General features: G+C 43.5%; 1 protein-coding gene across 1 annotated transcript in view; it reads left to right on the forward strand.

The window, feature by feature from the left end:
- Positions 1-24,014, forward strand: part of TTC33 (tetratricopeptide repeat domain 33) — an 87,159-nt gene that overhangs the window by 41,396 nt on the left and 21,749 nt on the right. The window contains exon 3 of the mRNA XM_006277873.4: positions 9,810-9,891. Within this exon, the coding sequence (XP_006277935.1) occupies positions 9,810-9,891 (82 nt within the window). The remainder of the gene's footprint in view (positions 1-9,809; positions 9,892-24,014) is intronic.

The raw sequence follows: 24,014 nt of genomic DNA on the forward strand, positions 1-24,014 counted from the left end.
CACCAGATTGCCAAGGATATCCTGCAGAGGCCCCACATTACCCGGTGCCTTCTTCATTCTCCCTATATATTCTCCCTGGTGTAAAGAGCTCTGTTGGGTGTGTGTTCAGGGGGAAGTTCTCCATACTGCTATGTGAAGTCCAGGAAGTGATTATTCAAGAAGAATGTGAAGAGATATGAGTTGAAAGGGGAGAGTGGTAGCTAAAGCTTATAAAGGTGAACTGATGAGCCCTCAATGATGTATAAAGAGTGTGGAGATAACCTTATAGTTCAATTATTGTGTACGATTGGTTAAGTGTTCTAGCTCTTCAGAGATTACTAGTCTTTGGTATCATAGATTCATAGATATTAGGGCCGGAAGGGACCTCAATAGATCATCAAGTCTGACCCACTGCATGGGCAGGAAAGAGTGTTGGGTTCAGATGACCCCAGCTAGATGCCTATCCAACCTCCTCTTGAAGACCCCCAGGGTAGGGAAGAGCGCCACCTCCCTTGGAGCCCATTCCAGACCTTGGCCACTCGAACTGTGAAGAAGTTCCTCCTAATGTCCAGTCTAAATCTGCTCTCTGCTAGCTTATGGCCATTATTTCTTGTGACCCTCAGGGCGCCTTGGTGAGTAAAGCCTCACCAATTCCCTTCTGTGCCCCCATGATGAATTTATAGGCGGCCACAAGGCCTCTTGCGGAGGCTGAAGAGGTTCAGGTGCCGTAGTCTCTCCTCATAGGGCTTGGCCTGCAAGCCCTTAACCATATGTGTGGCCCTTCTCTGGACCCTCTCCAGGTTATCCACATCCCTCTTGAAGTGTGGTGCCCAAAACTGAACGCAGTATTCTAAGTGCAGTCTGACCAGCGCCCGATAGAGGGGAAGTATCACCTCCTTGGTTCTGTTAGTCATGCATCTGTTGATGCACGATAAAGTGCCATTAGCTTTTCTGATGACTTCATCACACTGACGACTCATGTTCATCTTGGAGTCCACTAAGACTCCAAGATCCCTTTCTGCTTCTGTGCTACCGAGCAGGTCATTTCCTAGGCAGTAGGTATGCTGGACATTTTTCCTCCCTAGGTTCAGCACTTTGCATTTCTCCTTGTTAAATTGCATTCTGTTGTTTTCTGTCCATTTGTCCAACCTGTCCAGGTCTGCCTGTAGCTGTTCCCTGCCCTCCGGTGTGTGCACTTCTCCCCACAGTTTTGTATTATCCGCAAACTTGGACAGAGTACACTTCACTTCCTTTTCCAAGTCACTGATGAAGACATTGAAGAGTATCAGTCCAAGGACCGAGCCCTGCAGGAACCCACTGCCCACACCCTTCCATGGTCGATACTGACCCATCCACTACCACTCTCTGGGTATGGCCCTCTAGCCAATTTGCCATCCACTAGACTGTGTAATCATCCAAGTTACAGCCTCTTAACTTGTTCACCAGTATGGGGTGGGATACCGTATCGAAGGCCTTCCTGAAGTCTAAGTAAACAATGTCTACCCCTACTCCTGTGTCCAGGTGTTTTGTAACCTGGTCATAAAAAGAGACTAGATTTGTCAGGCACGATCTACCTGCTACGAACCCGTGCTGGTTTCCCCTCAGCATAATTTTTTCCTGCTGGGCTCTCGCATATATGAGCTGTAATAATCTTTTCAAAGACTTTGCCAAGGATGGAGGTGAGACTGACTGGCCTATAGTTGCCTGGGTCCTCCTTCCTCCCCTTTTTGAAAACAGGAACCACACTGGCCCTTTTCCAGTCCTCCGGGACCTGGCCCATGTGCCATGAGCACTCTAATATTCTTGCCAGTGGCTGTGCAATGACATCAGCCAGTGCCTTCAGTACCCTTGGATGGAGCTCATCCAGGGCTGCCAACTTAAACACGTCTAGTCCTTCCAAGTGACTGCAGCATCTCAGGGTCTACGCTTGGTAGTCAGGTGCCCTGCTGTTGCCTCTCTATGATCCCATTGTGAGACTTGTCTTGCCCCTCATTTAGGAACACTGAGGCAAAGAACTCATTGAGGAGTTCAGCTTTGTCCCTTCTGTCTGTCACCAATTGCTTTTGCCCATTCAGTAGTGGTCCTATTCCACCCTGGGCCTTCCTTTTACTCCCTATTTATCTAAAAAACAATTTTTTGTTATCCTTAACTTGGGTTGCCATCCTCAGCTCCATGGTAGCTTTGGCCTTTCTAACTGCCTCCCTACAACTGCGAGCTGAAGAGGTAATCCTCTTTAGTAATCTCTCCCTTTTTCCACTGCTTTTATGCTCCCCTTTTTGCCCTTAGGCTGCTCTGGATTTCTCTGGTCAGCCAAGGAAGTCTCTTGGCCCCTTTCCCCCCTTTCCTCCACATTGGGATCATCTCCCTCTGTGCCCAAAAGATTGTTTCCTCAAGGCACAGCCTCCCTTCCTGGGCTCCCATCTTGCCAAATCTCTTACTCTGCAGTGTGTCATTGACTAAATGCTTGAGTTCGCTGAAGTCAGCCTTCCTAAAGTCTAGGACTTCCACCCTACTAGTTACCTTACCCACTCTACGCCTTATGATGAATTCTATCCTTTATCAGTTTTGCACGTTAGAGGGGTCATCATTGATTTTGTATATGTAAACAAGCTAAGGCTATAATACACCTCTAGATAACTGCAATCTGTAAACTTTTCTATAATTGGATTATTGATGAAATCCAGTCGTCTTGAACGGATGATGTATTCCTGTCCTTTAGGCAGATCTCTTTTGCCATTAGCCCTGTTCTCACTTAAAGTTATTATTTTCAGTTTCTCTGTGGGGCAGATGAAAAATTCATTTAGTACAAGGTGTTGCAGGTGGACAGACATTTTTGGTAACTTGTGTACTTAAAATCATGTGTGAGAGATCTCTCTAGATATATATGGACACATTGATTGATTTAACTACTCTAGATGTCATATTTAGTAAGATTAGTCTCTCTTTCTTGTTATTTATTGTTTGTACTAAGGGGGAGGGGGTGTGCGCATGCGTGTGCAAACATGTGCATGTTGGTTTTCTATGGGTGTCCCACAGGTTTGAGAATTTGAGATCTCTGTAGAGAAGTGTTCCTTGTATTTGCCTTTTCCGTCAAAAGTGTTTCTAAGCTTTGTGGTATGCAAATGATATTATATAATTGTTACACAGTGGGTGCGTTTACATGTTCATTAGTGCACTTTTGCTATTATGCATTAAGTTTAGTGCCTCCAATATGAGGTACTAGAAAAAGGTGCAGTAGCTGTGCTAATGCACAGTATCAAAGGTGAACTTTTTTGTGATGCTTAATGCACAGTAGACTGATTGTACTGTGCATTAGTGCAGCACTGTGGTTTTGGCTGTGATGCACTAATGCAGAGCAGAACAGTCCACTGCTCATTAAGGCATCTCATGTAGATGCGCCCAGTATTGCCCTTTGTAGTTATTAATGGGGTTTTGCATGCATGTGTGATCTGCCTAAAGATTGCTGAATTGTGTCTTTCTCATAACATGCAGCTTGAGAGTACAGGCAGTCCTCGACTTACAACGTTTCTAGTTGCAACATTTTGCAATTACAACGTTTATAAATTGACACCCTGTTTGAACTTTATGATGTTTCGACTTGACAGTGCTTGATCCGATGTGACGCCACACCAGCAAACAAATTTGTTGTGTTGCTCATCTCCCTGGAGATAATCTGTCCAAACTTCCTTGGACACTTTCTTGAAGAAAGCAGACAAGACTCCAGAAAAACCTGCAGCCAAGACTCCTGAGAAGACTCCAGCCAAGAACCCTTCAAAAAGTCCAACCAAGAGCCTTTCAAAAAGTCTAGCAAAGTCCCCTCAAAGAAGTCCTTCCAAATCAATATGATTGCTATTTACAATATAAATACATTAACATAGCTATATTACTCATCTATAATTGTTCAAGTACAAAATTCTGGGGTATTTTTAGTGAAAACAGGGTATTGGGGCTTGGTTCAGGAACCAATCCCCCATTTATAACATTTTCTTATGAGAAAATTGGTTCCGAGTTGCAACTTTTCGATTTAAGACGTGGTTTTCAGAAACCAATTGTGTCGTAAGTCTGAGGACTGCCTGTATATATTATAGTATGGATGCTGAAGTATTGAATAAATAAAACCATTTTTTCTCAATTAGCATGTAAAATATTTTCATTAATGTGTTCTGTATCATCTAAAGATTAAATATGGGCTTTATATAGGCAAGCAAACTTTTTAAAAAAGTGCTGTCATGCATGTGACATGCAGGTGAACAGAATCAATATCCTAAGACTGATATTTTATACAGAAGATTTTAATTAAATACATTCTATATGGAAATCTGATTTTTGTTTAAGAGGAGAAGGGATGCTATCTTCTTAGAAGTGTTGTTGCAAAAGTGAGCGGTAGCCATGAGAGAGTTGTTTCATGGATTTAGCAAGCTGTCCTGAACTCCTGCCAAGCCTGCATAGCTCCCAGCTGGTTAGTAGTATGTCTGAAGAAAACAATTTTGCTTATTTTGAGGAGGTTTGGGATTTCACTTTGCTTAAATAAACATTTGCATGAATGATCAGATCTCATTCTCTGAAGCAATCATAACCATATTTCTTTTTCAAACACTTTGGGTTTTTTTGGAATTTCAAGGAAGGAGAGAGAAGATCATGTTTTAAAGGAAGACATCCTTTTTATTATAATGGCAAAGCCTACATTTGGTAGGTAAAATTAAGCGTGCCATGGTGTTCCAATGTTATCGGCTCAAGTAACTAAGGAATTAATTATTTAAAAAATTTGAACTATTTTTAAAACATGCTCTAGTGCTGGAGTTTGGATGTTTGAGTGTGAATTATGAATGGGTTAGGCTTTTGTTTATATGAAACTTAAGTACGAATATAGTATTGTGTACAGACTAGAACATGCATTTATTATAGGCCTTATGTGATTTGTCTCAGATTACATCAAATAAGCTTTTTAATACTTTTCATATGTTGTCCACATACTATGATAAAATAATTTCCTCTTTAAAAATAATCCTTCTAGAGCAAAGAGATTAATAAACAGAGGCTTCTGTTTTAATTTATCATATCATGGCTCTGGGGTGACTGATACAGTTCTCCTCATAATAAATGTAGATAACCTAGATCTATGAATAAGGCATGTTTCATAGAGATTTGCTTTTCTCTGGGGGAGGGGAGCCTCTTGATTTTCCTTGTCTGATGTTTTTGATGGTTCAAGTGAGAAGAGCAGTTGTCTGTCAATCACAAATGTCTACTCTTAATTACAATTGTCTACTCATCTGTCCATTAAAATATGAATGTGATAAGCAACTATGTTTGTTGGCATCAGTATGTCTCTGTTTGTTTTGCTTGAATGGCAGCTATTAATTAATAGCATAAGCCTCAGTCCGTTAATGTTTTAATTGGAATTTTAAAGATGTTATCTGTTGCTATCTCACCTTAGCCATCTACAGTGTTTTACAGATGTAAACTAAAAAGTAAAACAAGAGTTGTTTCTCACTATTCAATATGCTATTCCATTCCCTTTATCCAGAGTGCATTGGTGAATATCTTTTTATAGATGGTGCATCTGCTAGTGAATTAGTTCTTCACATATTTATAATAAACCCAGAATGAGATGGTATATTTGGACCAAGGGGCTGTGTCCAAATATGCGTGGGCATTTGGTCCCCCGGGGACAACTAGTGGCAGTGCAACTTGTACGGCTGCTAGTTGTCCCTGGGGAACACCCATGCCCCGTGTTATCCTGGGTGAGGTAGGGGAGTCTGGGGCCAGTACTGGGGTGGCCTCAGCAGCCTGTCCTGGGGGCCTTCCAGGGCTGCAGCCACGTCGCTCCTGCCACACACAGCCTGGCCAGCAGCAGAATATGTCTCTGGCCAGCCAGGCTCCGGCTTCAGGCAGCACGCACAGCTGCCACCGTGCATGCCATTCTGTTTTTTTACTCTACAGGTTTTTTTGATAACCCTCTGGATAACCAGAGAACAACAGAATGTTCGATATGTGGCGCCACAGGTGTGTCTGCGGCACTACGTACCGCACAGCTGCGCTCATCTGGATGCAGCTAGGGAGGTTACTTACTGTAATTTTCATATTTTTCCTCCCAGCCCCTCTTGCCATCTGTAGCTTGCCTCTTTAGAATTGTTATGTTTTTGATGTCCCTCATCTCTTGCTCATGTACGATTGCCATTTCCACCCCACCCAGTTAAATTAAGGTTGGTGTTGGGTGATTTAAATTGTTGACGAGTCAGGTGTCTAATCATTTCTGTGTTGCTTGCTTGGGTGGATGTACAAGTTAGTGTTGCACAGTAATTTCATGATGGAGTTTGCTGACCTAGGACAATGTCATTTTATATATATCAAAATTGAGAACCATTCAACACTAGACATATAGGGAATACAGAGTTTGGTTTGTGTTTTTTCTTACAAAAGTACCTAAACTATTTAAATTCTGCCTGTATGGAGGTACTACTTCATTATTTTTTCTATCACTGTAGAGCAGGGGTGTCAAACATAGGACCCATGGGCTGGATCCGGCCTATAAAGCTACTCTGGTCTGTTGGGCTACCACCAGGCCACCAAAAGCTGGTGAGAGTGGGGGCTGCCCTGCTGTGAAATTCAGGGTCCTCTGGCCCTGCTGGCTATGGCCATTAGCAACAAACTTGGGATGTTGCCGCTAGACCCTTCCCACTGCTAGTGGACCTTCACTGCCAGACCTCATGCCACCAGCGGGGGGCAAGGCCTCTAGACAGTCAGAGGTGTCTGTGTGGGGGGGGAGGCCCAGCCATGATAAGCCTTCAAAAATGGCATCCGGTCCCATGTTCTGCTTGCAAAATTGACCAGCTGCCTCCTCGAGTTGGGTAGATACCTATGTATGGATGACTAGTGCTTTGTTCATGTGCACCATTGTATCAGCATTACTTTTGTGTATAGGCAAGCCCTACTCTAATCTTCCTTGAATGAAGTTCAGAAAATAATTAGGAATAGCAACTGGAATATTAATTAAAACTGGAAAAGTTTGATAACCTCATTGGGAACAACACTATTTAATTAACCAAAAACAGTTCTAATGTTTTTTGGTCTGATGCTGAATTTATCCCTTTCTTAAATTTATTCTCCTCTGGGATTGCCTACACCAGACATCTATTGTGGAGTAGACTAATTCACTCCACAGTAAATTTATTGTATCTATGCATGGGGCCCTGTTAGACTGCAGGAAACTAATTAACTGCATAGCAGGGCAGTACTTATAAATATAAGTATTATCCTGTTGCATAGTGTTTTACTGTGCAGCAGTGCACATATAGATGCTGATGTGGCTGGTTGGGGCTTGAGGATGCTCCAGTACAGGGGATTTCTGCTGGCTAGCCCCACCTTGGAGCACCCTTGTGCCCTAGCCAACCCCTCTGCAATAAGTTGAGCTGGGTCTGAGTAACTCTGGGCTGTCAGGCTGACCCCTTGGGCCCCTTGCCACCTGGGGCTGCTCCACCCCAGCTCAGTGTGCTGTGGTCCCAAGCATATGAGCAAATGATGCACCCGGGAGCAATAAACTCTGGCACAATAAGCACCTGAATGTATTGCTCCACATTCATTGCACTTACAGACACATCCAGTGATAACTAAAGTTTAGCAAAATTTACTCTAAAGTAAAATGATGCTGCCTTGAGAAGGGGGCTGCACTAGATGACCAAATGAGGTCCTTTCCAGCCCTACTTTCCTATGAACTAAAGCAAAATATTAAAAGATATTGGTGGGTACAGAGGGGAAGAGAGAGATTTTAATGTGAAACTTGCTAACTGGCTGCTCCTGAGTTAGTGTGTATGTGTGTATTATTTCTTGTCTTATTACAACCAGAATATATGGGTGTTCAACAGGTATTTACTGGAATATCAAATTTACAATTATATCTTACATCCCAAATAAGGTTTTTGTGTTTTGTTTTGTTTTCAGTAGCAAGTCTACACAGCAGTGTTTTAAAAGGATGAGCCAAGAAAATTTTCAGTTGGAATAGAAACTGTAGAAAACAGTTTTTCCATTGTGCTGTGCAGTATACCAAACAGCATATTTCACTTCTGAGACAGTGGTCTTTATTTCTGTTTGTGGAACACCAGTGAAAAATGTTGTAGAATTAACACACATGCCTATTTTTTCATGTGTAAAAGAATCTAGAGTCCTCTTTTGCAAGGTTTTCTACTTATGGTAGTACTGTACTTACAATTTTCAAAATAAACTTAACTTTGGAGAGAGGTGCTACAGATCATACTGTACTCTCCCTGTGCTGCTGTAGAAATGAGTGCCAGTGGTGGCTGGTTCGTAGTGCCCATCTCTCTCTGACCCAGATTGGCTCTCTCTGCTTCGTAGCCCAACAAGATTGCTGACCGCTGCTCTACAAAATCCTAGCAGACAGCTATGGGGATTGCCACTATCCTTCAATGATCTCCTTTTTTACCTTGAATTGCTTTGTTTGTATGGAAGTGCAAATAGTGCCAGTAAAACTGATGGTCATAATTTATTTATTTATTTATTTATTTATTTATTAAATACTAGATGGGAGCATTGATACTTTACTCTGATATCCATTATTTGTATTTCTAGGAATGACTGCCTAACATAACCCCCTGCACAGAATTAAGACATCCCCCCGCACAGTGCACAACCCCTTCCCCTCTGCCCCTCTTCCCCATAACAGCAGCATCTGTAGAGTGCTTAGGGCCCACTGCTGGCAGACCTCCCCCGCAGCATGACGTGGCCCTGGCCACCTTAGGCCTAGCACCAACTATGCTACGTGGCATGGGCCCAGCTTGGGGGCATGTACCTTTGGGCAGCACCGGGCCACTCTTGCTGTCACCTGGGGTCCCAGCACTGCACACAGGGGCTGGGCTGAGTCCTGCCTCCAAAAACTGTGTTCTTCCATGATTAAAATGAAACACCACTATATATAGAGAGATCAGTTGGGCAATGTGTTGTGGGCTGTTCCTTCCTCGAAAATGGCCTAATGCCTTAATCAAACAGCTTAATGCCTTAGTCAAACAGTTTCTCAATAGCAAACCTGACTAAACCTTGAAGTTTTAAGACTTTGAATACTCTTACATTTGAAGAAGTGAAATTTGAGATATTATTAATGCAGTCATTTGTTAGTAATGATTATTATTTGCTGAAAAGTCTATATTGACTGTTTCAATTCTGATGAAAATGAAAGACTTTGTCGCCCATATTTCAATAGCTTGGTGGACTGGGCTGGAAACAAATTCAAAATAGCAAACTTGTCAACAGTTATTACATGCCTTTTGCATTCTTTTTTTTTTTAGCTTTGATTTTAAAAGAGGTCTTGTTATATTTAATCTCAAATCAAGGCACAAAGAGAGGATTGTTTTGCAGCTAAGGAAATGGATTGAGATTGTGAAGATCCTGTTTCAGTTCTCATCCCCTAGGCTTCCTGTTTTCAGCTAAATTACTAACATCCTCATTTCACAGAAGCCTCAACCTGTGTTTAAGCACCAGAACAAGTAAACTGTTTTTTCCAGAATAGCTGAGCATGTTGAATGCTGACCTGTGAAACTCTGCCCCTGTACAGTGGGAACAGTTGAGTGCTGAACCCCTTTTTTTAAAGATCTGGTTCCGAGTGTACATACTGAGCACTTGAAAGTCTGATCTTAACCTGTCTGTGCCTCTGTTTTTTCATCAGTAAAATAGTAGCATTTTCTTATCTTGTAGGGAGTTTGAGAAAAAACTCCAGTACTTTGGTGATGAGCATCATATTAATACTTCCGTCAGTACATAGTAACCTAGTCTCTACCATTCATAAACATAGTGAGACTGTAATATTGTTTTAACAACTACAGGTACTGGGAGGCTATTCACAAATGGGATGAAGCACTTCAGTTAACTCCAGAAGATGCTACACTTTATGAGATGAAATCACAGGTAATTCATGCCAATTATTTATCAATTTAGAAAATCAAAAAGAAAATATCTGTATTACGTATTGCAGATACTGCATAAAGGTCTGTCATTACTTTTGTATGCTAAAAAAAATCAGTAGTATATGTGAATCCCCTAATTTAAACCTTAAGCAATATTTCGTAGGTCTTTTCTCCTCCCTCAGCACTGTAAGATATCTTCTATAGGTAATGAGATTATTGTTGTCCTTTCCAGGCATGACACACTAACAGTGTGACCCAGGAATGAATTTAGTCAATGTTAAAATATGAGAGAGCGCAACTTAAGCATTTAACAATTATATTCATCACAATTATGTTAGCAGACACTCTGGTAATTAAGGTGTCTGAATCTAACATAAAAAATCCATTGTCACTCACTGAAGAATTAGCTTAATGTAAAAAAAAAAAAAAAAAAAAAAAAAAATGCTGATTTTTGTGTCCTCTTATTAAAAAGCTTATTTTTGGGAAAAGCACAAAGCTTCTACTCAAGGACTGTTCTGGTGGGTTAAGACTTAGTAACAGTCAACCGTACACTAAAACTTTATTATGTAACCATTTCTGTTGTAAATGGTGAGTGACTTCTTGCCACTGAATCTGGGCAAAAGCATTCTAAATATTTTGTGCCTCCTGTTTGCCAAAGTTGATAAATGAGATTTGCCATTTTAATTGTATAGAGTCAGTGATTTCTAGATTTAAAATGAGGACCAGTTAAAAGGGCTGGGGGCAGGGATGGGGTCAGGGAGAGATTTGTGTGTTCAAGCATTTTCCACCTTGTTCTGCTTTTCATTTAAGTTTTTCTTAAATCATTTTTGTTTTACATTCAGACTTCATGGTCTGTACAGACAGTCAAAAAGCCCAAGGCTGAATCAATTCAGTCTTTGCAGGTTAGTCTAAACTGTAGAGATTAAACCAAGAAGCAAGAGAACAGACACTCGTTTGTGATTCAGAAAATGCAGCCACATGCCTGCAGTGGCTCAGGCCAGAAGCTGGCAGGTGCTAGAGCATGCCTGCCAGCCACTGCCAAAGGGAAGGGACTGAAGCTCCAAGGCTCTCCCCCTTCCCTGTTCAAGCAGAGGAGGTGTTACCAGGCTCTAGCCCTGGGCTAGCATACTGGGAGGTGGCAGTTTAAATCCCTTTCTTGGCCCACAGGGGATCCCAGCCTGGGTCTGCGGGGGGGAAGAAGGGGGGCATTGCCTCCCTGGTGGGTGGAGAAAAAGGTAGTGGCATTGACTTCATAAAAGCTTGAACAAGAATAGCCCTTTCTCTGAAGCAAGCATGTGTTGAGCATAGAAATTTGCAACCTCAAGCACACAACAAAGAACAATCAAAGATCTTCACCTAAGCTAAGATGCAGCCCAGTAAAACACAGTGAGAGCAGATACAAATTAGTCTAATTTAAAATGTAAACCAAAAAGACAAGAGCGAACCTTACCATGAGTCTTACGTAATCCTTACAGCCGGGTATTCAAAAAGTCCTCCTTGGGGAATCAGTCAGTGGTCCTAGGTGTTAGAGTGGAGATATCCCATAGACCTCGTCTCTTAAGCAGGGGGCATGACCAGCACACTGAGCTGGGGAAGTGGGAATTAAAGCCCCTCTAAGACCCCAGAGTCCAAACTCCAGCAGGGGTTGCTGGGGGGAAGGGGCGTAGTCCCTCTCAGGCTGTTGCCCCCCACAAGCCCTGACCCAGGCCCCCAGCATGGAAAAGTCTGGAAGGGGCTGCCTCCACCACCCCCCCCCCTCCCCTGACCCAGCTGCAGTCCCCAGCCAGGTTTCCCACCTCCACCGTCTTCTAGTCCAACCCTCACTGCTCCAGCTGGGGAGCAGAAAGGCAGGACCAACCCTACTCTCTGGAGGAGATGGCACCTCCCAGCCCAGGGCTACAAAGCATCCTGGGATGCTGGGGAACTGTGATTTAACTTGAACTAGAAAGGGGTCTGGGACAGAAGTTCCATAAACTGGTTTGACTGAAATCCATTAAGTCTGATACTACATTCAACCAGGTTTATCTTAAACTGTTTCTGCCATTTTGAAACTGGTTTATGTGCAGTGAGCGTCTGTTCTGTTACACATATAAACCAGTTTCTGTTCACTTAAATTGGTTTACGTGAAACTTCTGGCCCTAGCCCATCTGGCTGGGTTGTTTGTTTGTTTTTGTTTTTGTTGGGATTATTTTTGCTAATATTTGTGCTTTTTCTTTTAAAAAATGTTGATTGCCAAGTAGCATTCTGTGCTGCAGTACATTCTAATTTTGCAGGTTCCAGGGAACAGCAAGAGCAAAGCAAGCAAGATGGAGGGTCAGGAACAACCATATTATATAGACTGAAAAACTTTATTTAGATGTTAAATGTTGATGGTAAAATTAGAGTCATTACATAGTTCAGTAGAGTTGCAAGACAATACAGGCCCTACTGCACATGGTGCATAGTTGTATATTAACGCAATCTAAGACCAGCAGTTAGTTATGTGTCCTACATTAGCCTGGAGTAGAGTGATTAGAAAATTTCAATGCAACATTGTGGTAAGAAGAATTTTACCATTTTAACCACATTAGTATGGAGTTGTAAGACTGTAAGGAATGCTCTGGCAAAGGTTTTAACACGCGGCGTACAATTGCTGGGGTGGGGAATATTCAGTCATATTCGCAATCTTGCATGAGTCTATAGCAGGGGTCGGCAACGTTTTTGGGCAGTGTGTCAAAAACACTTGCAACTTCAACTTGTAAGATGGTGGCACGCCAGGGATAGATAGTAGAGGAGCCATGAAGGGCCTGATCCTTGTTGTGGCTGTGTAGCCCCAGCCCCTTCCCCACTATCCACCCAGGGGCATGTGTGCCAAGCAAAATGTCTTTGAGTGCCACACTCTGGCACCCGTGCTGGGGGTTTCCGACCCCTGGTCTATAGATTGGATATAGGGAGGTTCAGTCTGTCCCCGTCCCTACTCTTTTTCCTGGCAGTGGTTTCAGCCAGCTCTCTTCATGTTTGTGATGGCCAGTAATCTGCTCCTTTAGTACACACATGGGGAAACCAGACCCTAGTGCCTGATTAATCCTCTGGACTGAGCGAGTGGTGTGACCTCCTTGCTCCTTCCCTGGCTTTTTAAAATACAGGTTTCCCTTGCTTTTATGCTATGCATGCGTTCCTGGAAAAGGGCACATAACTCAAATTCACATAAAGGGAACCCACTATACAATGTAACAACTAGGGATCTGTTCCAAGACCTCGACTATATTGACCCTCAGGCCCATTTCTATGGTTTTACAAGACAATTTTAGTACTCACCAACACACTTAATCACACAGTGATTTCTAGATTTAAAATGAGGACCAGTTAAAAATTAAAAATTTTAGTACTCACCAACACACAAGCATGGGGTGGGGGTGAATGTTACCATACTGGGGATGGCAACTACAGAAACACGTGTCACAGACAACGAGCAAGGAGCACAGATCCACACAGGAGACTATATTTTGGTGTGCGTCACTCCCACAATGCACTGTACAAATCATTTGACTCTGAGCTTCCCACACCGATCGCATAAAAGTGAATTTACCTCACATATAATGAATTTTTGGTATAAAAAGGGTCATTGCATAAGAGCAAATGCACACATACAGAACCCACATAAAGTGAGGGAAACCTGTAGATGTTTCTTTCTGCTGATTTACAGGGACAGTCCCATCACATTATCAATAGAAGGTATTTCTATGTTGCCTGAAAAACTTGATGACCAAAAGTCACTTCTCCCTCACTCTTATTTCCATAAATCTTTAACTACCATTTTAGAAACAGTGTACATCAGATTTTTGTCACATTCTTTATTGAAGGGGTGTCCAGTTTTGGGCCCCCAACTACAGAAAGGATGCAAACAAATTGGAGAGAGTCCATCAGAGAGTAACAGAAATGTTTAGGGAGCTGGGGCACACAATTCTGAGGAGAGGCTGAAGAAAATGCGCTTATTTAGTTTTACAAAGAGAAGATTGGGGGGGGGGGGGAGTTTAAGAGCAGCCTACAACTCCCTGAAGTGTGGTTTCAAAGAGGATGGAGCTAGACTGTTCTCAGCAGTGGCAGATGACAGAACAAGGAGCAATGGTCTCAAATTGCAGCAAGGGAAGTTTAGGTTAGATATTAGGAAAAACTTTCTCACAAGGAAAGGTAGTAAAACACTGGAACAGGTTACTCAGTGAGGTTGTAGCATTTCCATCCTCGATGGTTTTTAAGATCTGGCTAGACAAAGCTTTGGTTGGGATTCATCTATTTGGGGATGGTCCTGCTTTGAGCAGCAGGTTGGACTAGGTCCTTTCCAACCCTCATTTTCTATGATTTTCTATGATATGGTCAGTTGGTTAGATCCAGCCCACGAAGCCATGACATCTGGTCTGCAAGGCTGCCTAGAGGGGCTAGGAATTCAGGAGTGGAGCCACCCTGAATTAACAGAGCCCCATTGGAAAGGCATGTTGGCAGATGAGTGGTGGCTACGTTAACTTCCATGGATTTAATGACACAGCTTGCTCTGCCACATCCAGATTTGGCCTGCCATAAACCCTGCAGTTTAGATCTGGCCAAAGGGAGTGGGTCAGTTTTACACCTCCGGGTCCAGCACTGCAGGACTGCCCAATGTCTCAGTCCCTGCAGGACATATTGGGATGAGCACACCACAGGCCACTGGATTGTGCAGGCATGCCCGCCCCCCCCTGTAACGCGTGCTCTCATGGGCACCCCTCCGCCGTGCAGCCTGGACTTACCCTCACCTCCCTGAGCTGTGCTGCATTGCTTGTCTCCTGGGGCAAGGGCAGAACGTTGAAGCCAAAGGGGGTGTGGGGAACCCAGAAACTGTGGCAGCTAGAGCAGTGGGGGTTGTGGTGGCCCTGGTGAGAGCCCAGGAGTTGCAACTTAACCTCTCACAGGCTGCTGGTTGGACAGCCCTGCACCATTGGATTAGTGATAGGGCAGGGAAGGGACAAGCAAGTGGAATGAGAGAGATGAAAGAGAACACTGCATGTAAAAGGAGGAAAGGCCATGTCAGAGCAAGGTGAATATTTTAAATTAAAACTGAACAAAAATATATTCTAAGGAAAAAAATGACTGGAAAATGTTAAAAAATGAAACAAAACCCAAAGTACAGGAAAAGGGAGGGGCAAGGGGTTTAGGAAGAAAAACCATAGTGCCATAGTTACATTTTTATTCCAAGCTAGAATTTATACTTTTATAGACTCTATTCTATAGTCTATACTGCTGGTAGAAACAGGATCTAAAATCTGTGCAAGTCACAAAACTGCCTTTTGTGAAATAATGCTTGTGTGTGACAGATGAGGACCTCTTGTTCTAGAAGTATAGGCAGTGGCTCCCTTTGTGGAGCTGCACAGCGGCTTTCTTACATGTCAGGATGGAGGCAGTGGCTGCAGAGTCCCCCACCCCCACAGCATTGTGTTCTGCATGGATCTGCTTTGATAGATATGTCAGCTCAACAGCACTTTTTCCCTCAGGCCACACACAGAGTCTTGTACTGGAGTGGTGTTTTGAGACAGTGGTTTTTGGAATAAAAAGTGGTATTGAGATGCCTGGTGTATGTCAAACCTCCAAAGCTACTGTTTCAGACCGTCTGCAGACTTAGGGAGATGTCACAGACTGTTACAATTAACTCAGGTTTTCAAGCTTTTATTCACACGCATTCACATTGGAAACCTACTTTTTAAAATCAAAGCCAATCCAATGACTCAGGGCCCAGGCTCTAAAGAATATGCCTCCCCTTGAATCTGGCCCAGGCCCTGGAGGGATCTATAGATTACATTCCATTAGAAGTATGAGGCACTGAAGGCAAGTGAGTCATGCTGAAGCAGTAAAGCTGATCAAAGAGAGGGAATTTTGTGGTTGAAGATACTGATGAAAGTACAGGAATGAAACCAAATCTTGGGCAAGTGTGAGAACTGTTTTGTAAGTGAGAAGCTGACACCATTGCTAGAGTCCCAGAGACCCTGGACATTTCACCTCTTTTGTTGAAGAGGTGAAATGCTCAGGGTCAAAGTACAACCAAGACCTGGGAGGAAGGGCTGTTTATTTTATATGGATCTCTAAGCTCCTATGTGTTTTTATGTCAGTGCTCCAAACTGCTTACAGTTAGTGGTAGATATTTTTCAGCAGACACCTCTTAGCTGGAGGAAGGCACAGAAGCTAGGCAGATGGCTCCACCAATGCAATTCAAGAGCAATTTCTGCTTCACTCCCAACTGCAGAGGAGAGAGTAGTATATTGGGATTTCTACAAGCTTCTCTCCCTGAATTCTGCGTGGTTACTCTTCATGCAAGCCTCTGGCCTTCAGGAGTTTTCTGTTGCCTTTGCTAACACCCAGAACTTCACAGCTTCTGCAGGGGAGTATTTCTGCACAGCCCCATTGGTTGATCTCTCTACTTTTTTTAGGTTCCCTTCCTCTTCCAGAATCTGCCTCTGCTGCTGCTGTAGTTTTCCTAGGTACTGTAATTGCATCATTTAGGTGAAAATTGGTGTGATTTGTAACAGTTTCAGAACTTTCTGGGTAGTAATGAAAATTTAGAGATGTTGACTAAACTCTTGATACTTTTGCTCTACTGCTGTTTAGCAAAGCTATGAGCAAAAACAGGAGCCCTGGAACATTTTTCTTTCCAGAATTAGAAAGACAGCACAGCATCAGGTTACATTTGGAAGGTTAGCTTCACAACTTTTGTCCTGCAAATTTAACTAAGAAAAAAATCCATAGGAATTATTGCTTAGAATTCACCAGCGGATTTTAAAGCCTTGGATGAAAAGATCCTAATGAAACCCAAGGGGCGCGTCCACACATGCAAGCACGTGCGTTTGCAGGAGCTCAAATAGAAGTGGTGCAAATTTGAGCTGGGGCTTTTTGCCTCAGCACACGTGTTCAGACACGTACTTTGTTGTGGAGCAAACTGTGCCACTTGGGGCAAAATAACCCTGCCTGGCTTCTCCCGGATCTGCAGCCAGGGGGCGCTAGAGCCCTGGGCCAGCACCTGTGCTGTCCCCAGCAGTATAAATAGCTGTCCTGTCCTGGCTCCAGCAGTATAAAAAGCTGCCATGGCAAGTAGCTCAGGGCTACTAGCTCTCAAGATCTTCTAAGGCCCAGCCAATTGGTACCTGGGGACACTACCCCTTGTGCCAGCTGGACTGCTGAAGCAGTCCTGAGAGTTCCCTGCACCCTTTACCCACTGCAGCAGTCTGGCAGTGGGGGCTGCTGCCTGGCTGTGGCCTGGTGTGCACCTGCCAGACCGAGATGAGGCATCTGCCCCTCTGGGCCAGCTGCCAGTGGGCTGTGGCTGCAGAGTTGGCCTCTGTGCTGCACTACTGCCATGTGTGCCCCAGGCCCGGCCAGCTGGGCAGCTATCAACCGGAAGATGTTCTGGGTGTGGTGGCCTGCTTTGAACTATCAAAGCATGTCCTCCTGGCCCCAGTTGGCCAGGAGGTCAGGCACAGCCAGCTGGGTCCAAGGTGCCAGCCCTGAGCAGGCAGGGTCCTGCCACTGGCTTCCCTAGCAGGAATTCTGGTGTTCCCTATTGGAAAACTGAAAAATCCCTGATAAAAAAAATCCCAAAGTCACTCTGTAAAATACCCCCAAATCCATGTTCCTCCACAAGTAAAACAAAAGACCACTATAAAGAGAGAGAGAGAGACATGCATACAGACAGAGATAGCAATCAGTTGGACAATGTTTTATTGATATATCTAGTGTTAAAGCATGTCTCTTGTCATAATAACAAAGTGAACTCTAAATACATATTTCATGAATTCATGAATATATATTTTGCTGCACACCCACAAGTGCAGTGGCCCCCCCCCCCCACAGGGGGTTCAGCCCCCCCCCCCATATAGGCCAAGTGGCCCCTGCGGGGGCTACCAACCCCCCCCCCTGCAAGGCCCACATGCCCCACCCCAGCCCTCGATTGCTGCCCCACTTGGTCCCATCCCCCACCAGCTGCTGCAGCCCCCCCCCCCGATAGCTCCCCCACCCCCCACTTTCCCAAACCCCCAATGGCTGCCCCCACAACACCAGGCACCATCACTTTAAAAAAAAAAGCCTCTACTTACCTTAGAAGCAGGGGTGGGGGGGCTCCGGGGCCTCCTGGCAGAGCCCCCCAGGCAGCACAGGACAGTGGGGGGCAGGAGGGCCCGGGCTCGGGCTGTCACCCTGCCTGGCAGTGTGTGTGTGGGGCCCCAGTCAGCCAGACACAGTTGGAGCTGCCGGAGTGTGGCGGGATGGGGTTTGGGTTTTTTTTTAAAACTATGGGGTGGGGGGGGCAGGGATCGAGGGGGATGGGGCCGGGTAGGGCAGGGGCCGGGGGCCTCAGAGGGGCTGGGGGTGGTTGAGCCAGGCAGGGCAGGTGTTGGGGGGGCTGCAGGACCGGCAGGGGTCCCCTCGCCATGGTCCCCTTTCCTCTCCTCCAGCCCCCCCAACTCCTTACTCGCTGGCACTGGAGCTCTGGTGCTGAACACGCGGCCTGGCCAGCCACGTGTTTCATCGCCAGGGCGAGGGGCCAACCACAGAGACACTCCAGCAGCTAGAGCACCTCCGTGGAGGACGCAGCCTCCGGTTGCCTCAGGGCACAGTCGGGGACTGTGCCCTGCTCTACTTTTTTAAACTTTGATTTTTTTTTTAAGACCCCCAGCCGGGGGTCTAATTTTCTCCATTTTCTCCATTTTTTTTTTTCCCCGCACGTGCCTCTTGCCCCCTCCTTGAAGGGGTTTGAGGCAAAGCAGGAAGCACGTGCACACTCATCTGGATGTGGCCAAGCAGAGAAGAGAAGTAGAATTCCCTCCATTTTACAGATTGGGGAACAGAGATTGAGAGAGGGTAACTGGCAGGCTAGAGTTTCAAAAGTAAGATTACAATGTAGGGTTTCTTTTAAACTATCGTGCATCTAACAGGCACCTGCTACCAACAGTGTGGTTAGCTCCATTTCCAGTAGAGATTGTTTGCTGTAAATTGTAAAGACATTGGCTTCCAACAAACCAGATGACCTAAACCAGGGCCTTTTGCCAGCTCAGGCCAGAGCTTGCAAGCTGGCCATGGCTACAAGCTGGAAGTTTCTGCCCTCTGGAGCAGCCAGCTGCCTGCATTCATCTTTGCTATAGGTTCCAAACCCTTCTGTAATGAAGGAACCAGAGACGGTGAAGCAACAGGCTCTGCAGTAGAGGTGATGGGCAATACAGTGCTGTTCTGTGCCACCCATTTCCTGTGCTGGATAGTACCTCCTCATGAGCTGGATATGGTCTGCTGGCCATCGGTTGTCAACCCTTTAAACTGAATTAGTGGTTCCAAGGCTACCTTAATCCCATTTGTTTGTAGGAGGTGATTCATAGCAGCAGAGTCCACTCTTCATTTTTTTGCATCCATAAAAGCCCTTTTCCAATAGCCTACTTAAGTACTGACATCTAGGAAAGTATAGACCAAGTCTGAGAGTGTATAATTATGTAGGCTCCATAGGCTTTACAGGTAGACATCATTGAAACAGGAAGTCATTTTTGCAGAGCTGGGATCTTAAAAAAACTATCTTTTGAAAGCTATTGGAAAGATTACTATATATTGTTGTAAAAATTCCTTGATCATTGTATTAAGATCATTGTAGAGAATTGAAAATTGAAGTAATTTTCAAAGTAACAATTAGGTTCCACTGTTTTTTGTTTCTTTTTTCCTTTATAATTTTGGAAATTAATAAGTTAATTAGAAATTAATAATAGTGGAATATAACTGGACAGTATAGCACTTTCCCTTTGTCTATAGTTAGTTTTGTTTTCTGATACTTTTCCTGTGTTTCTTACACTGTGAAACTTCTTGAAGACCCCCCCCCCTTTTTTTTTTTAAATAAAAATATAGCTACTTTTGGGTCTTAACTAAATTGGCAGCATCTCTATAATGCAAGCAAATGGCTATTACAGATGTTATTTGTGGGATGGATAGTATTAACTAGCTTCCAGTAACCATAACATTGTGTAATTTGATGTCCTTTTTACTTTTAAGGACGCCAGTATGAGCTGTAAAAATCTGTTTTTTTTGGTGGGGGAGCGGGGTTTGGCCAAATCAGGACATGTAATTCATTCCAAAAAGTGTTATGGTTAGTATTTTAAATTGTGTTTTCTTACACTTGGGTTTTCGTACAAAACCCAGCATGTCAGTAAAAATAATAGAACTGTTGTTAGGTAGCTCAGTAAGTAAATTAGTTTCATTAGCTGTTGATTTGGAAGAAGAACAATGCATATTTTGTCAGAAAAATATTTTGCCTATGAGAGAAAAATCTGCCCATTTCATTGTGCAAGATGTTTCACATTAAGATTGTTTTGGGATTAAATTCAAGGCATCTTTATAATCTAGAACACAGGTGGCCAACCCATAGCACGAGTTACACAAGTGGCACTGGTAGCCTCTGTGTACGACGTGACAGATTAGGGAGGGGAGAGGCAGCACAGCATCAAGAAGCAGAAAGCAGAGCAAGAGAATGGGCAGGGATCACAGAGTAGGGAGCAGAAAGCAGAGCAGCAGATCAGGCAGAGAAAGGGGATTGGACGGCACTTGGGGAGGGTGCAAGGCTAATTTGTGGCACACCTGCCAAAAAGATTATCCCCTCCCTAGTCTAGAATTACACACACATCTTTTCCTTTTAGATACGAGAAAAACGTAACCATTTCAGATATGTTTTCAGGATGAACATTAGAGATGGAACTATTGCATAAATCTTTGCATATCTGTATACCTCTTAATTAGTTAGGTCTGTTAAGGGAATTTATGTGAATATGTAGCAACTTTCCAGTACAACAGGATATATGTTGTCAGCAGCATTTAACATATTGCAAGAATACAAATTACTTCGTTGTTTAATAAACAACTCAAATAAATATGTGGTTAAAGGACACAAAACGAATCTGTAAATATTTACAAAAAGGAGTTTAAGCAGTCAGCTATCCATATTTTCATTGAACATATGTTTCATTTTGTTGGACAGATCTTCTCAGAATTTCCAGAGAGAGCAAATGGAGTCTGAAAGGGCCTAATTTTAAATGGAGGGCATAACATTCATGTTTCTAGAAACCCCTATGGGCATGGTGTGATTGCTTATGTACAGCTTGATTCATAACCCACAAAAGTATATGAAAATATTTCCACTGCTCCTAGCTGTCATAAATTCATTCAAAATTAGAAACAGATATGGCATGGATTTTTTATGGGTGCTGATATGATGCCCTCCTTTAAAGATGCAGTGTAAAATGTACAAAGAAAATGTTTTTTAAGTGCACTCACATGACCCATTGGGGAAAACTTTCTCATTGTTATGAGAACGTTACCTAAGCAAACAGCAGTCTTCTAGATTTTTTGTAAAACTTAGTTAGCTTCTATCTACAATATTAAGTTGATTTAAAATATATTTTCAGCACTTAATGATAGCGATGATGATAATATTGTATTTCATATGTTCATAGTGGTATACAAGGAACTTCATGTAGTATGCAATTTTAGGAAGAGTCCTTTAAATTCAGTGAGGTTAGTGGAGTTTCTTAAACAGCAGCTGGATAGCTCTGTTATTGCTTTTAATAAGAAGTTAGAAAGATGAGACCTTGAACAGTTTTAGACATTTAGACACTATTAGGGCTGTGTGAAATTTCACAAAGTGTTTCATTTCAAAGCTGTTTCAGCAAGTTTCAAGCTCGAAACAGCGAAATCGAATGAAACAAAAGGCTTCAAAACAGCTTTGAAATGAAAGAAGGGCACTTAGAATATTTTGAAAGTTTTTAAACCATTTGAGTTTCGAAGCTGGGCTTACTTGGCTTCAGCGCTGGTCCCAGGCGGCAGCGGCAGCCTCCTCTCATCCGACGCACAGATTTGGGGACCTGCACCCCTGGGAGGGCTGTGGGGCTGTGCCAGACTCCTCCCAGGGGTGCAAGCCCCCGGATCTGTGTGCCGGATGAGAGGAGTCCCAGGCAGCAGCAGTGATCTTCTCTGGTGTTGGGTGCAGGCTGTGCCCAGCATGGGTCCCAAGCGGAAGCAGCAGCCTCTTCTCATCTGGCACACAGATACGGGGGCCTGCACCCCCGGGAGGAGTCCGGCACAGCCCCGCAGCCCTTCCAGGGGTGCAAACCCCCAGATCTGTGTGTCGGATGAGAGGAGGCTGCTTCTGCCAGCAAGTGTCAGGAGTTTTGCTTTGAACAGTTTGAGGTGCAGTTTCCCAGAAACCTCTGTACCTATCTCTTTGAAACTTGGCAGGCCTCGTGCCCTCAGAAGGGGCTGCCATCCATGCAATTTTCATCCAAATCAGGCAAGAAATTAAAGTTTCAGGCATTTTCATGATTCCCTATTATAACCTATTGGTGAAATGTTGAAACACATTGAAACAGCGAAACAGTTTCGACAAAACGAAATGGGACAGTGCTTCGAAACGAAACAAAACAATGAAACGAAACACTGTCCCTTGGAAACGGTGAAACGGACATCCAAACTAAATGATTATATTTCGCACAGCCCTAACTGATCCTGCATCAAGCTCTGTAGAGGAAGGCTGTGATGAGACCTCCCCCACCCCCATTGCCATTTGTGAGATTCAGTGCAGCCCCAGGAGTCTACCTGGACTGAACTTGTCCTTTCTAAAAGGCAGTCACTTTTAAACAGATAATTTCATGCAGTGGTGTGAAGTGAAGGAGAATAAGGTAATAAAAAAAATTGTTCAGCTGTGGGCCCATTTTAAGTCAGAAGTCAGAGGGATTTTCATTTATTTGTTTATTAAAACTCACTAATCCATCATCAGCCAACTTCATAGTCCTTACTAGTCCTGTAACAGTCACAGCAGAAGTAGGTCTTGGGTAAGGATGTACAGGAAAAAAGACTTATAGAGCAGTTCAGATGTTTCATTCATAATGGGTGATATGGAAAAATGTTTGGGGAGGCTTGTATGTGAATCAGACAAATGAAATATCCATGTTTGTCATGGTGGAGAGAAGGAAAGCATATCAACTGAGTAAAACACAAGATAAACAAGGAAGGGGCTGAATAGTGAAGAGCTGTTAAAGTTGAGACCGCACAGCTCAGACCTGATGCAGTGGACAAGGAAACTAATGAAGGAGTCTGTGGGACTGACATTTTGAATCAACTGGCTGGAGTGATGTGGGTGCTGTTACCTGGATTTTAGATGAACCGGTAGACAAGAGAAAATAAGAAGCAAGAGAAAGTCTACAGCCCAGCTTTTTACTGCCTACACACCAAAGCACAACAATAAACACTTATACTGGTGTTTATCTGGGTACCTGCAACAGTGCAATATAGCATTTTACCTATATCAGCTAGAAAGACTCAAGGGTGCGGCGAAGTCATCTTGAAACTACTGAGTGCGCTAATAAATTTCTCTTCAGTCTGTACCTTGTATTTGTACATGGTTTATTTTAATAAATAATCTCTAGTTGGGTTTATTCATACCTTTTGTTTTACTGAGACATTAGGAACTAGACTGAACAACTTTTTTGATGGACTTGGAAGGTATCAATTAGATGAGATTCATGTCCTTATAAACATTACAGTTCTGGATGGGGTAATTTCTTATCTGGTCCTTTCACCATTTTGGAATGTTGTATGCCACATTTCTTTTCACATTATGGGTTTCACTTTTGCAATTTATCTAAGAAACTTTACACAACTATATTTAATTACCAATCACTACTACTGACATTTTTATGCTAAGACTAGGATATCTTGGATTATTTTTCTTAAGACCACCTTTTATATGGTCTCCTTTTTGACCTTTGCTCTGTTTAATTTCATTGCTGGTTTAGTTGGACATGTTGATTTGTTTGGTTTTGTTTTTTTACTTTGCTGACCAGGGCAGCTGAACCCTGCAAAATGTTCATTCTGTGGTCACTCAGAAACAGGCCTTGGGGCATTCTGCTTTAGCCACACTTCTACAGTCTGGCCTAGGTCCCTTCATAATGGCCACAATGTCAAGGCAGCAAAGATGTGGAAGGGATTGCTATGATGCAGACAGGCTTCAAGAAGAAGTGTAGTTGTGTGGACATTATTCAAAGGTCTGGGTCTTAAAAGATGTTATGTGAGAATGATGGCAAGCTATGAATATGGATTGCATGTGGA

Source organism: Alligator mississippiensis, chromosome 3 (assembly GCF_030867095.1).
Source record: "Alligator mississippiensis isolate rAllMis1 chromosome 3, rAllMis1, whole genome shotgun sequence".
In the NCBI taxonomy this organism is placed as follows: domain Eukaryota; kingdom Metazoa; phylum Chordata; order Crocodylia; family Alligatoridae; genus Alligator; species Alligator mississippiensis.